The following is a 14,595-nucleotide window of genomic DNA, read 5'->3' as shown; positions in this document are numbered from 1 at the left end:
AGGTCGAAATGGACCCAGTCCTGGCGCCTCAGGCGCCAGGTTCATGGAAAAATGTGTTTTGCACACTCTTTGCCTAGGGCACGTGCATCAGGGCTGGGCGTGGCCATAGAACATCATTGGAAGGCACGTTCAAGAGTCCCTGGGAGGGGCAAGGTGGAGCCACAAGGAGGGGCCAAAGGGACGGGCCAGGGCCAGCCTATTTAAGGCCAACCCACCCACATGCCTCCGCTTCTTTGCGTTATTCTGCTTTCAGCAGCGTTACGCTTACCGCTGTACTTACCTGTTCTTCATCTTGTCGTGCATCCACTTGATTTCAGCTTGAAGATTATTTTACCTGGATCCCGCTACTTCACAGCGGAAGGCACATCTTATCAGATTTCACCAACTCCATCGCTAAAGGCACACCTTACCTGATTCCAGCTACTCCATCGCTGAAGGTGCACCTTACCTGATTCCAGCCGCTCCATCGATGTGCGCACATCTTACCTGCATCCCATCGCTATCGGTGTCAGAGTCTTTCCTCACCTGATCCGGGCGTGGAGCGACGCGGGAGCTCCACTTCTTTTCTTCATCTTCGTGGTAACTTCATCCTGCAGCCGTGGAGCTGCTCCCGAGCATCCAGACTCCGCTCCACGCCACCAGTCTTCTCCTGCAAGGGAAAAAGCACACAACAGGTTAGAAGCCATATAAATAACGGACGCTTGGCCGCCCCATACCTGAGTCTAGAGTTCCATTATAAAGGCCAATTTACCAGCTAATTCGGGAGCTCCATCTTCCTCGGGGAATCCCCAGACTCGCTCCCCGTCTCCGATCTGTCATCTTCACACCTATTGGGAAGAGATAAGACATTGCAAGAATTATTATTAATAATCAAGGCAAAAGACATTATAATATAACAAACATTAATCATAACCAAAAGACTTACCTTCTAAGTGGATTGGTCGCAGCCGGTCTGGGTCACCACTTCCACGGACTCGTGAAGCAACTAGGTCCTCTCTATGCGCCCCTGCTACACGAAGCAGGACAGAGAGCTCAAAGTTACAAAACTACAGGTGAGCTTGCATGGGAAGGCACTTGCCCACTTCATTTTGGCACGAGAGGGTCAAGGGAATTCATGACACTACTGTGCCATTCTCATTGCCTCTCATCTTCTCTCAGGGGCAATACCAGCGTCCAGAACAGCAGGCTCAGCAGCAGCTGGGGGAGAGAGTCTATCCAGGGGAGCCAAGTCGAGGGAGGGCTCCAACCATGCCTCAACGTCCCTGCAGAGACCAGGTGAGCGTAACAGTTCCTCAGGAAGGACAAGTTCAAAATGGTTACCCTTTCTCAGATCCTGCAGACCCCCCGAGCTTCAGGATTGGATGGCATCATTGGATCTTTAAGACGCTTACTTCCATGTGCCTATCCATCACAAGCACAGGAAGTGCCTCAGGAACGCTGTTGGCGGTTTTCACTATCAGTTTTGAGTTCTGCCATTCGGGCTCACCTCCATCCCAAGGGTTTTCACCAAGTTGATGGCGGTAGTGGCAGCGAGTCTCGGGAAGGGGACGGGTGGGTCACGTCTACCCCTATCCAGACGATTGGCTGATCAGAGCCCGTTCTTACGAACAGGTCCTGGAACATCTGAGCATCACCTGCCACTCTCTCCACAGACTGGGCTTCTCCCTTAAGTTCAAGAAGTCCCACATGATGCTGTGAGAAACCTGAGGGTGTTCTCACTAGAAATTCCCTAGGATCCTTAGTTCAGGTGGCCAGGGAAAGGGCATCACACTTGGATCCCAACCTTGTGGGAGGACAAGTGAGGGCCGACCACCTGGGCAGGGGTGTCCTTGGGGACTGTGGGAAGAATGCCCTCGGGCGAGACAAGATATCCTTTTCCTTTCAACACGCCCCTACTCGACATCCCCTCTATGTGGGCTGCATATTGTCACCAGAGTCCCGTCCTACCCCAATCTTTTTCCTTACAGAAAGGAAGACTAAGACCATCTCTAAACACCAGAGCAGACTTTATCGACCCCCCCTTAAAACCCTTTTTTCAGCGACCTTTCATTCATAACCCCTCTTCTGACAAAATCTACACCCTCTTTATTCTTCTTCTACGGGACACTACAACTCCCATACTCCTATTCCCCAATTGAAATACCCAAGGACTGAGACAAGGAAGAGAGGGACTAAGAGTATAAGGATTACCAAGTAAAAACCCCTTGGCAAACAGAATACAGACTATCACACCTTGACAGTAGGCTGTCCCACTAATGGAGTCAGGCAAGGTCAGGCAGACCCAACCCAACACCTGCAGCCTGTTAACATCTCCCAGGCGTATAAAGGAAGGCTGCTGAGCAAGATTGGTCAGCTGCTCATTGGACACCAGGAGGGAGGCTGCAAGGCTGAGTCCGGCAGAGGATCCACACCTGAAGCCCAGCACTCGGAGAAAGCAGTGGACCAGACCCAGCACTGGTACAGGGAGGCTGCATGGCTGAGACCAGTAGAGGATCCCTAAGGCAGTCTGCGAGCCAGGTGAAGAAGGCGGGACAGGGAGGGTAGCCGCAGAGTATTGAGCAGAACCCTAGTGTTACGCTCACCTGGTTCCCACAGGGGCGTCGATCGGACCCGGACAGCTGCGGTCTCCACCAACGTGATGCATAGTGAAGAGATGACAGTGTGGACTGGCCCGCCTAATCTTGTCTGCTGGACTCATAGAAGTATTCTCCTGCAAGTGGAGAAAGGGATTTAGCCACCCGTGGACTTTAGTGATGGCCCCCCCCAACTGTTCTCGTTCTCCCCACTAATCACCTCCGATATCCCCTCTTGGTAACCTCACCTTATGTTTTTAAATGATGAGCTCTCCATCCTGCATGGCATGCAGGGGCGCTTAGATACCAGTTATTTCACTGGTTTGAAGGTACTGGAGGAGTTCCGGAGGAATATTGACTCCAGTGTCTATAAAGTTCAAAGAGTTCAATATGCTGCCTGATCAGTTTTTCCTCCACAGTCTCTAAGGGCACGTGTAAACCTTTTTTGCCCTTGTTTCTGGCTTGTTTGACCTCTTCCCCATAGGAGGAGAAATAGCAAAAGGACCACCCTCTCCAGGTCTGTGAAGGTTGATGTTGATGCGGCTGACTAAGAGCTGCCCCCAAAGATTTGCGCAAATCAAATTTAATGTCAATATACACTGACTAGAACAGCATTTGCATTTAACACAAACAACTCCCAGAAAGATCGACCGCACACTACTGTACTATGGAAATATTATTCAGAATTGGACACTAAAATGAATATTGGGATTTTGCTATGAACAAGGAAAACATGGATAGTATGTGCAATTGGACACAGCTATACATTAAATACAGTTATGTATTATAGCTGTATTAGGATAATGCCTTGTGTGAAAGTTACAAACCTGTAATAGAAAACTGATACACTATTTTTAACTAAATATTTTTGTTGTTTTCAAAAAGTCACAAGCATGTGATCTATTCTACATTTTCCACTGGAATAGCTTTCCATACAGATGTACACTTTCCTTTCATCATGTCCATTTCTTTTGTTCTATGACATTACCCAAACTTATAACAATTCCTGTCATTTTCCCACTACCTCGAACTCCATTATAGCATTCAGTCTTTAATGTACAACTTTACAATGATCTGTGCAATTACTCTATTCATCCTTCACTTCATCCTCTGAACACATTTGGCCTCATTACGAGCTTACCGGTCCGGATACAATGGCACCGGTAAGCTTGCCGGTACCGTTGTATCCGGACTGGCAAACTCAGAGTTGTGCTCGCGGGTGGCTTTAATTCCGCCAGGTCTGACCTGGCGAAATGAAAGGCATCCGCGAGCACAGCATGTCGGATGCACCGGCACCATTATAAACAGTGCCGGTGCATCCGACCTCCCCATTCCCATTGAGCCCTGTTGGGCTCAATGGGACTGGGTAAGAATGTTTCCTGGCGCCCAGGAATGGGCAAATACCGGGTCTGGGAAGGCCGTAATGACCCGGTAATTGCCCATTTCTGGGCACCGGAAAAGAATGAACACCGGCGGTAGCCGTGCCTACATTACAGGCACGGCTACCACCAGCCTCGTAATGAGGCCCATTATCTTTTCTCCTCACATTACATCCTCCAAACCCATTTTCATATTCCCTTTCTCCCTTCCCTACATCCTCTGACCCCTTTTCCACATTTCTTCCTTCACTGCATCCTCAAATACTTTTCATGTCCTTAATTCACTATATCCTCCAACCTTTTCAAAACATTTTCCAACTTTCAACCCACTAAACACACTCTTTCCCTCACTGCATCCTTCAACCCTCTTTTCAGTCCCTTTCCTTTCTTCATTAAATCCTCCAACCCCCTTTTCATATTCCCTTTCCTTCCTTCATTACGTTTTCCAACCAATCCTCTCACACTCTGTGCTTCCTTCACTATTCCCCAACCCTCAAATTACATTAACTTTTCTTCCTTCTCTGTATTCTTCAAACTTTTTACAAATCGATTCTCCTCTTTTTTGCTTTGAAGGTATCATCAACATTTGAATCAATGTTAATTAATGAAGGCAATTTCCTCTCAACAGACAGGCTGCATAATGAGGACATTCTGTTTTCTGTCATCCTTGATCTTAACCTTGTTTTAACATGTTTCAATGTACTAAAAGTACGTTCACATGATACTGTCGTAACTGCAAATGTTCAGGCCACTCGAAGCATGTTCATACATTTGGAAAAGCTGCTTCTAGACCTTTCAACATTTCTAGATCTAGGGTACTTCTAGGTTCCTTTTGCAAATTCTGCAAAATCACATGCGTAGCCTGTGTAATTCCACCTCACAACGCAGAAAACCTAACACAGACTTGTATGTGTTGAGCAAAGGCTTAAGTGTAGTGACATCAAGATATTGAGACCGGCAGGGGAACGTGCTTCCACAGCACCAAACAATTCTTAATGTAAACTAGAAAATCTTATTTCGAGCTCATAGAGAATAATTTGGCAAGTTAGAGAAACATGTGATTCTACTAATGCTGATAGGCTTACATTCTGTTTCACAACTCTTGAACTTCCCAAAGTAGAAATAACAAGTCTTGAAGCTTTTTTGGAACAGTGCCATAACAGCGTGGATGTGCCTTTACCTGTAGTTCCGAGATGTTTATAGATTCAGCCATGTCCTTGGCTGCAGTAATGATATCAGCACTATTAGATTTAGAGTTCTGCAGTTCCAATTTGACTGCATCAAAAAGTGCAACACAGCGAGACAGGTCAAGATCTTTTGCCTACAGCTGCCTGTAGCTGATCAGACATCTTGTTATACAAAACCTCTTTCTGCATACTACTAATGCACTAACAAAATGTAAGCTGGTTACTTGAATTAGCAACCCTCTAGCAGTTACAGCATGTATCTTATTTTCACCCTCAGCAATGTAATCCAGAGTAGATATAATAGGTGTTAGCTTGTCATGAACAGCTATAATACTGTCATAACTACAGGCCCATCCTCTATCACACAATCATTTCAATTCAATTGTTTGCTTAGTTGGGTATATTCTCCTTTGGTTCTCAAGGAAAAGGACCTGAACAGTTGTTTGTGACATGAAAACATACAGGCTCTCGAGGACAGCAAAACAATCATGTAATGTGGTAATTGTTTTGCAGCATTCTACTAATACCAAATTAAGGTGGTGTGCACAGCAGTGAATGTAAAGGGCTGCAGGGTACTTTTTGTGTAGTAAAGCCTGTACCCCAGAGCATTTGCCACTCATGACACTTGCTTCATCGTAATATTGGCAGATACACTTGTGTATATTTAGACCCACCTTATTTACAATTATGTTTTCAATTCAAGTTGGCATGTTTTTGGCATCCTGATTGGTATCTTTGGTGAACCCTACAAATCCATCACAAAGTTCCCCACATGTATTTATGTACTGAAGCACAAAGCTAACCTGCTTGATTTTGTTTTTGTCTTTTGTCTCATCAACAATTAATCAAAAGCAAGCGGCAGCCTGTATCTGTTCTCTTATTCTATGAATTACATCATCGGCCATTATAATTAATAACTCATTCTGAGCATCTGGCGATGTGTATTTAGCATTTCTGGTTGCTGTGACAGTTGATCTAAAGTCTGAATTTAAGTCTTGTGCAAAAGAATGCAATGCCAAACAATTACACATATTAACATTAGATGCATTAATGTTCCCTTCAAGATAATCACTGCCTTCATTAGATTTACTTAACTTTCAAGGGGCCCTTGAAGAGGAAGATCCTGCTGTTCACACAGTAAAAGGATTTTGCAGACCACCTTCAAATAGGTGCAATTCTTTTCCTTGACTTGGGCAGGCACCTGACAAAAAATTTAAAAATCCTTAAAGACTGATGCTATGCTCTGCCAGAGGCATTGAGCCTGCCAATGATAGATACACTGGTTTGGTGCAGTACAGAAACACTAATGTCTTCAAGATCAGGATATAAATGCTTATTTCTTTTCATATAAGTGGCTAATGTAGATTCCATAGAGTCATTTTACTGGGCTGGTACCCTGGGGACAATTGAAAAATATACAGTAGAACTGAATTAACTTTTATTTATTTTAATGTGATTTACTGTTTTATGGAGTCTGACAAACTCCATAGGCATCTGCTTTTTTTATAGTGACACAAAGTACCGTTGGTGCAGTGCCACTGAAAAGTCCCTTGGACTTTTCTGAATGTTTAGATCAATTTTCTTGGGTGAACTAACGTTCGCAAGAATACTTAGATGATCAGGGTCTTACTTTGCTCTTTGTGGAGCCAGCACACACCACCCTAGGTAGAGTAATGGGGGGATTACTTAGTAATTCCCTATCCCAAATCTCATGCAATACTTTTTGTTACACTAACCTACTTTAAATGGCTGGTGGCAGTAATTTTACTACCAGTGTGCTTTCTGCCGCAGGCTGAACCCTCAGCTGCAGTACAGCACCCATGGGTATCCATTTTCCCACAATGGCCCCTGTATTCTTTTTTTGCCATTTTCTGTTTGTTAGTTTCTTCTGGGCTTTTACTCTGTTAGTTGATGCAGGTTTGAGTCCTTTGTGTGTTTTGCCTTTGGCAGGCTTCAGCCCTGAACCCTGCCCTGGCTCCAGTGTGTCTGGGAAGGCAGGACGTGAGTCCTGAAACTTCCCTGTCCTTTGTCTCTAGGTGTGCCTGAATGAAACCAGTCCTGATTGGCCAGCTGATTGTCCTGAAAGGATAGCCACCCTGCTGTGTGATTGACAGCATAGGCTGTGAATGAAAGGGAAATCGCGTAAAAAGCGAGGTTTTTGGGACTTCCGTCAGAGTCAAACACTGGAGAGGAACATTCAAAGAAGAAGACCTGACAAGATGCCTGCAGCACCCTCCTGGACCGCGGATTACCTGGTGAAGCCCTGCAGCTGTGCTGACCCTGTTTTCATATCAACTGGGAAGACCCATACGGGACGACTTCCTCCCTTGGACTGGTGGGACCAACCCGCATCAAGACAAGCTTCCATTTGGCTCAACCCCTGACTTGCTGTGCCTCACCAGAGCTGCAAAAGCCCAATGCCAGGGTTCCTGTGACCATTGACGAGTGCACCGTCTTGCGAAGTCCGAATCCAGCCAAACCTTTGTGGGCATCCCGAGAACCCTACAGAGACAGGAAATCCTGATCCAGAGTCCCCTCACTTGAGTCCAGGACCGAGGGAGAAAGGTTCTTCCAAACAGAGATATTCGTTCTTCATTGACGCTGAGGAAAAGACGCCAAAACACTGATGTGCTGCTGAAACAAAGGAAATCCGTAGCTGAGGTGTCCCTCTCACGAGTACTGCCGCCGGAGCCCGCCAGACGTCCTTCCTTTTGTCACCACGACAAAGGTGTTGGGGAGAATTCTCTCTTTAGGCTCAATTTCCTAACCTAGTGAGTCCCCCAGCAGCTTTGCTGGATTTCTGGAGTTTGTTTTTTTCTCCTGCCAAGAGTGAGACTCTTTTTCTCCCACTCTTGGACATGATTTATGGTGTTCCTTTGACTGTTAATGTATTTTATGGGCTATGGGGTCCTTTACACCATAGGGTCTCATGTGTTTTTACTATGTATGGTACACAGCACCCTCTGTGCAGTAACACAGGAGTGTCATAGTGACACCCCACCATAGACTCCATACCCTGGGACTGACTACTGTCTCCCAGGGCATGTAAAGTCACCATTAGCTTTACTAGTCCCAAATTATTAACAGAAACCGGTACAATCATCATATTGTGGACGTACTGGTCGGGGCAATTCGATTGTCCCGGGGTCTGTTAGTCGAGGGGGCACGTCTCCGTCCCCCCTGATCGAGTTTTGGCTGGTGGCAGTGGATACTACTTTTTATATTCGACCGCGAATATATCCCTATGGGATTTTCCCATTGTTCGAGGCTACCAACTTTAATTATTTAATTCTCATAGCCTCGAACATACCACCGGTTTATTTATTTAATATTAATTCGCCGGTTGGTATTTTTTGCCAGGACTCGATTCTAAAATGGCGTTTGTGTTCTCTTCTGTGACTCCAACCCAAGTCGAGCCCTTTGTTCCACTTTTTGGCGGGCTTCTCCACAGAAGCCTCCAAAAGTGGTGCCACTCTGTCTGGGTACCACAGGGGGTGTGGGATGGGCTTTAGGCACCCTGGACTGAGTTACCTTGGTAACTCAAGTCGCACTCCTGTGTGATTGGCCCAAGTGGTGAGCCGGCCGGCTCACCACTCAGCATGTTTGATTGACAGCTAGGCTGAGTGAATGGGGGTGTGCTGCATAAAAGCAGGGCTTTGGGGACTGGAACTTCAGAAGTCGCCACAGGACCTGAGAATCCAACGAGGGAAAAGCTGAGCCGACCTACCACGACGACACCACCGGTGGAGCCGTGCGGAACCGCCTCACCACTTCCCGACGACAGAGAAGATCTCCCGGCTGAAGAGGCTTCTTCCCCTGACTGGTGGGCACAACCAGTTTACCTTCTTCTCTTCGCACCCCAGACCGTTTTATGGTCGAATTGCCCATGCCAAGCACCCCGGCAACCGGATAGCCACTTATCACTGGACCGCGAATAAAAGGACCGCTCCTTTTACCTGAGAACTCAGCAGCTGGTTTCTTCCCTGGCAGTGCAACGGACTCCTGTCTTCCTCCCCGACAAGATCCTCTCTTCCCCCGGACAAAGCACCGACTTGCATCCGCTGCCAGGAAAAACTGCCCCCGCTGGAGTATTCTCACCACTTTAAGGTACCGTGTCCACCAGGCCTCCCTTTCTAAAGATTGCTACAAGGTAATAATAACCCCTTAACCTTCTGGACTGGGCTGGCCGCCTTGACCCTCTCACTGGTCCCTTTGTTTTGGTCCAACTCTTTTTGAACCTTTGCAAGACTCTTGTGCACTTCAACCGTGTGACCTTGGACACATTTCGTTCTGGTCCTCTTAAAGTGGATCCGGCCTACTGAACTCTAACTTCACGGTTTTATATGCCTTCCTCTCTTGCTTTGATCTTACGAAAGTGTTGGGATCTGTTTCATATTATTCTCTGCTTTTCTCTCCCTTTTTAAACGAATTATTAGAGTGCCATCTGCGTTAAGACCTCACTGCTGTCTGAAAATAAGTGGGGCTTTACTCAAGACTTGTCTGATATTCTTCTAAGGGAGTGTATATCTTTTAGTGACCGTGTTTTTGAATTGCTTACTATTAGTGCCTGTGTGTTTTTCTAGATGTGGTTTTAAATAAATAATTATATCTCTTTTACACCAAGCTCTGGTCAGTGTTTACTTGTTCTACTATGTCCTTTTGACCTATTGTGAATACTCTGTATACTGCCTAACTCTTCTTGAGGGAAGTCTGACTGCTCAACCACAGCTACCAAGTGAATCTGTGTGGTACAGACTGCTACCAAGTGGGTTTACTGCCAAACACCTGTAGTCCTAAATCTTTTGCAGTGGTCCCAGAGGGAACTGCACAGGTGTCTGCCTAACAGAAGGTCCAGGAACAAGAGTCTGCCAAGCTGTAGCAAGGAGGAATCCAGCTGGAACATTTTTCTTTGAATTTCAGGTAATGTGGGGCTTGAGGTGTTCACCTTTTATCCTAAATTGTGCTTCCTATCTTGCAAAGTGCTTTTGTTCCACTTTAAAGTTGAAAGCAACTCTCCTGCACTGGCCTGAACAACTTGTGCTCTCTACAAAATAGCTCACTTGAGTTACTGTGGTTTCTGATGAACTAACTAGCTTTGTCAAGACTTTACCTAAGAAGAGGTGCATCAGAACTATTGACTTTGTCCATTAACCTTGGCTGTCCCGGCTTCCTAAAGGCACCCTTCTAACCCTAATGGCTTTGGCAGTACCTGTTCCCTCATAGGTTTTAATTGTGGACACTATTATTGCTGGGATAAAAGTGTATCTACCTCCCTTTGGGAGATTGTAATTGTTTTACATTGAGTTAAGTATGTTTTAAATCTGATTCTCACCTTTCCTTCCTTTACAACTCAATAACTGAATTGGTAACTGAAAATAAGTGCAATACTGACCTTAACTGAAGCCACACCCATATGCTGGAAAATGTGTTAGGATAAAGTATTTACCAACTTTTATTGTCCGTTACAAACTGAATCCAAACTTTAATTGAATGTTACTAGTGGATAAAACTTTTAAAGAATGCGTATTTAAACCATGTGTATATTATAAATAAATATTTATATATCACTTTAAGTTTGTAAGTGTTACTTGGTTACTTGTACTTACTGTTTTCAATTGTACAGCTCTACACCTCACATTACCCCTCTTAAGATGAGCCTGGCTGCGAAGTCACACTACCAACCTGTGTAGTACAGGCCTAAATTAAAAGGTGGGTTACCCAATACAAAACAGATAAGTCTTGTGTAGTCCTCACAAGTTGGACTGCGCCAATTTTTACCTAACAGGAATGAAGAGGTGAATGCAGTCAAAGATGCTGAGTCCACGTTAAGGATCTGCATGCAAGTTAATGAAAAAAGAAAAATCATCAAATGTTTACTTTTCACAAGTATTTCAGAAGAATCTGAGGAGGGGTGTATTAAATGTGTGGTGCCTAATGTGTAATGTTTAACAAAGATGACATTTTGTTTTGTAGCTTTCATTTCGAGCTCGTGAGATATTCAGCAAGTATTTATGCAGCAAAGCAACAACTCCAGTCAACATTGACAGCCAGGCCCAGCTGGCTGATGATATCCTCAATGCACCACATCCTGATATGTTTAAGGAACAGCAATTGCAGGTAGCAGAAACAAACCGCTTGATTACTGCCTTTTTCATCTCTATTTTAAGCACTTAGTATATAACAAATGCTTCTTATGATCCAGATTAAAATGAATGACTGCAATATGTTTAGTAACGTACTACAAATATGAAAACAATGCATTCCTTCTTGCAAGTGTCTCATACCTTTCTCAAAGGTAATGTATATTTAAAATGAAAACGTTCATTAGCATACTCTTTCCTCATGTGTTCATATTTGTAGTTGTATTCCTGTGATTTCCTTAATATGACATTCTTCTACTGCTCAGAGGGTCCAAATAGATACCGTCATTGAAATATGACCATAAAAACATTTTCTTCAAGTTGAGTTTATAAAGTTTTCACAAAGTTGGATTTACTAGCAGATGGTCCAATAAATCATCATTTGGAAGTCACAAGACTTGTTTTAGATATGAGTTTATTAATGCACCAATCAAAAAGATCTGCTCTTCTAGCCCTCTAAAGATTTGTCTTATTGAGTAAATGAGCTGTGAAAGGTGCTCCTAGGAGTCAGGATATGTCTATATATTCCCCTTCTGTTCTTCACCAAATTGTTTTTTTTAAGAACTTTGTTTATTGAGGGGAACAATTCACAACAAGAAAGTTCTCATAAACAGTGCAGTATAGCATAAATATAGTATCGACAGTGGCATATATCAGTAGCAGTAAGACAGGTATCGTCACCTAAGGCGACAGGGTAGGTGTCACATCGGAATGGGACGTCAAATCACATAAATACAAACGTAGTAGGGACCATATATCTTTAGGACGACAGGGTGTCGGGACAGATAAAACAAAGTGTTCCTCGTCATCGTTCACCATACACAAATCTTTCAGGAAATTGGATCGGGTAGGCCCTGCATTGGATTTCCAGCATTTAAGAATGCAGCGTTTGGCAATAATACATGAGATGTTGAATAGTCTCCTCGTGGTCTCCTTCACCTTCCCAATGTCAGCAAGCAGGTATTTTAGGGGGGATAGGGCGGCTGGGATTGCCGTTATGTCCTCGAGGAGCTCGGCCACTTCACGCCAAAAGTTCGTGATAACAGGGCACGACCAGTACATATGATATGCCCCAGCATCAGGAGCACCGCACTTCAAACATGTCCTTTTGCAACCCTCCACAAACTTAGCCAGTCTAGCCGGGGAGTAATGTATCTGGTTCAGTATTTTAAACTGGATCAGTCGGAGTCCAGAGTTCATGGAGACCGATTTGGTGAGTTGACAATATCGGGCCCATCGTACATCATCTATCTGAGTACCCACATCCCGCTCCCAGGTTTCTTTGATAGTGTTTCGTGAGGGGGAGTGTGATTGCACCAGGGTGTATAGTGACGAGATTCCCCTGCCATGACCGTCCGTCGTCACCATGGCTCTGATACACTCATGTGCCTAGGGTTCCACCGGGAAGGAGGGCCATTTGGCGGCAAAGGTGCTTCTCATACGATAGTATTGGAGGCGTTTAAGCTGACCACCTCCAACCGCCCTCGTGAAATCTGCAAGTTCACAGAACATGCCATCAGGGAACATATCCCGCAACCTGAAGTCTATTCGGGTCCCAGGTCCGCTGAAGGGCCCTGTCGAAGGTCGGGGAAACACTGGAGAAATTCCACAGGGGTATATCTGGGTCATAGGGGACTTCCAGGCCAATCCTCTTATAGATCCTAGACCACGCCCGTATCGTGACATATACTGGGTTAAAGGGGCAGTTGTTGCTATAGGTGGGGTTCAAAAGGACCGAGCGTATATCATTGGGGCGGACTGCGTGTTTCTCGAGAAGAATGTATGGGGCAGTGTCCCCAGGGTCAAACCAATGTTTTACAAATTGTGCCTGAGCTGCTATGCAATACAATTCGAAATCAGGGGCCGCAATACCACCCTTTGAAAAAGGCTCCACCATATTATCCCACCCCAACCTAGCAGTTTTACCATTCCAAATAAAGGACGATGCCAGTGACCTAAGTTTAACAAAAAAGGATTTACCGCGCCATATCGGGATGTTATTGAAGAGGTACAGGAGTTTGGGTAATACAACCCTTTTAAGTAGGGCCACTCGGCTGTATAGGGACAGAGGGAGGTTAGCCCACAAGTGGAGCTTGGTCGAAAGGGTGAGAAGCAGATCGCCATGATTATGTGAGTGCAGCAGCTGTCTATCTCTAGCTACCATTATGCCTAGGTATCTCACCAGTGTGGGGGCAGGCCTAAACCCTGTGATGCAAGATAGGTCACCTGTATTAGGGGTCAAAGGAAAGATTTCGGATTTGGGGACATTGATTTTGTATCCCGAGTATTCCGAGAACTTGTGTATGTCAAGCCATAATGTGTTGCACATTCTCATGTGGGTCCCGGACATACAACAGGGTATCGTCCGCATACAGAGATATGATCTGGGGAGGGCCAGTCATCCTGAGTCCTCTATGCGAGTGGTGTTGCCGAATGTATTCCGCCTTTGGTTCAATAGTAAGGGAAAACAGAATAGGGGAAAATGGGCAGCCCTGCCTGGTCCCCCTGTGCAGGTGGAAAGAAGGGGACAGGGTGTTGTTGGTTAGGACCTTGGGGGTTTGTTGAGAATATAGCAGCCGAACGCATTTGATAAAATACGGCCCGCGTCCAAACCTCTCAAGTACAAGGAAAAGGTATGTCTTGGAAATGGAATCAAAGGCCTTTTCGGCATCGAGGGCCACTACGGCCGCCTTAGCCTCCAGGTCAATTTGTGCAAGCACATTGAACAGCCGTCGAAGGTTTAAGGCCGTGGATCTAGTTGGTATGAAGCCGGCCTGATTAGGGTGGACCAGGATCGGCATGTATGGAAGGAGCCTGGTGCCCATTACTTTTGCGAAGATTTTCGCATCGGTATTGATTAGGGAGAGGGGTCTATAAGAGGCCATTTCCTGAGCTGATCTACGTGGCTTCAAAAGGACCGTAATAATGGCCTCACGCATCGAGCCTGGAAGGACACCACAATTCATGGCCTCCTCCCATACTTTCAGTAACAGTGAGGCCAGTTCACCCTGGAATTCCTTGTACAGCTCGGCAGGCAGACCATCTGATCCAGGGGCTCGACCACTAGATAAAGATTTTATGGCCTTGTTTAGTTCTTCAATACTCACGGGTTGATCTAATATATTCTGTGTGGTTCCAGTGAGTGTTGGGAGATCGAGGGAGTCTAGATATCTGAACGTGTCATCCCTAGTTTTAACATCGTGCTCAGAGTATAAAGCGGAGTAGAAATCAGCGAAAGTAGCGTTGATATCGCATTCCCTGTGGACCGTGATCCCAGCTGGATTCTGAACACTAGCGATTGGGTTAGGGTGCCTAT

General features: G+C 45.5%; 1 protein-coding gene across 7 annotated transcripts in view; it reads left to right on the top strand.

The window, feature by feature from the left end:
• RGS12 (regulator of G protein signaling 12) overlaps positions 1-14,595 on the top strand; it is a 1,255,576-nt gene that overhangs the window by 760,640 nt on the left and 480,341 nt on the right. For all 7 annotated transcript variants that reach the window (XM_069632045.1, XM_069632046.1, XM_069632044.1 and 4 more), the window contains one exon: positions 11,113-11,256. In XM_069632045.1, coding sequence (XP_069488146.1) covers positions 11,113-11,256 — 144 coding nt within the window. The remainder of the gene's footprint in view (positions 1-11,112; positions 11,257-14,595) is intronic.

The sequence above is a fragment of the Ambystoma mexicanum genome, chromosome 6q (assembly GCF_040938575.1).
Source record: "Ambystoma mexicanum isolate Mex_15411 chromosome 6q, UKY_AmexF1_1, whole genome shotgun sequence".
In the NCBI taxonomy this organism is placed as follows: Eukaryota; Metazoa; Chordata; class Amphibia; order Caudata; family Ambystomatidae; genus Ambystoma; species Ambystoma mexicanum.
The sequence above is the reverse complement of the archived record's forward strand: the minus strand, read 5'-3'. Positions and strand labels throughout refer to the sequence as shown.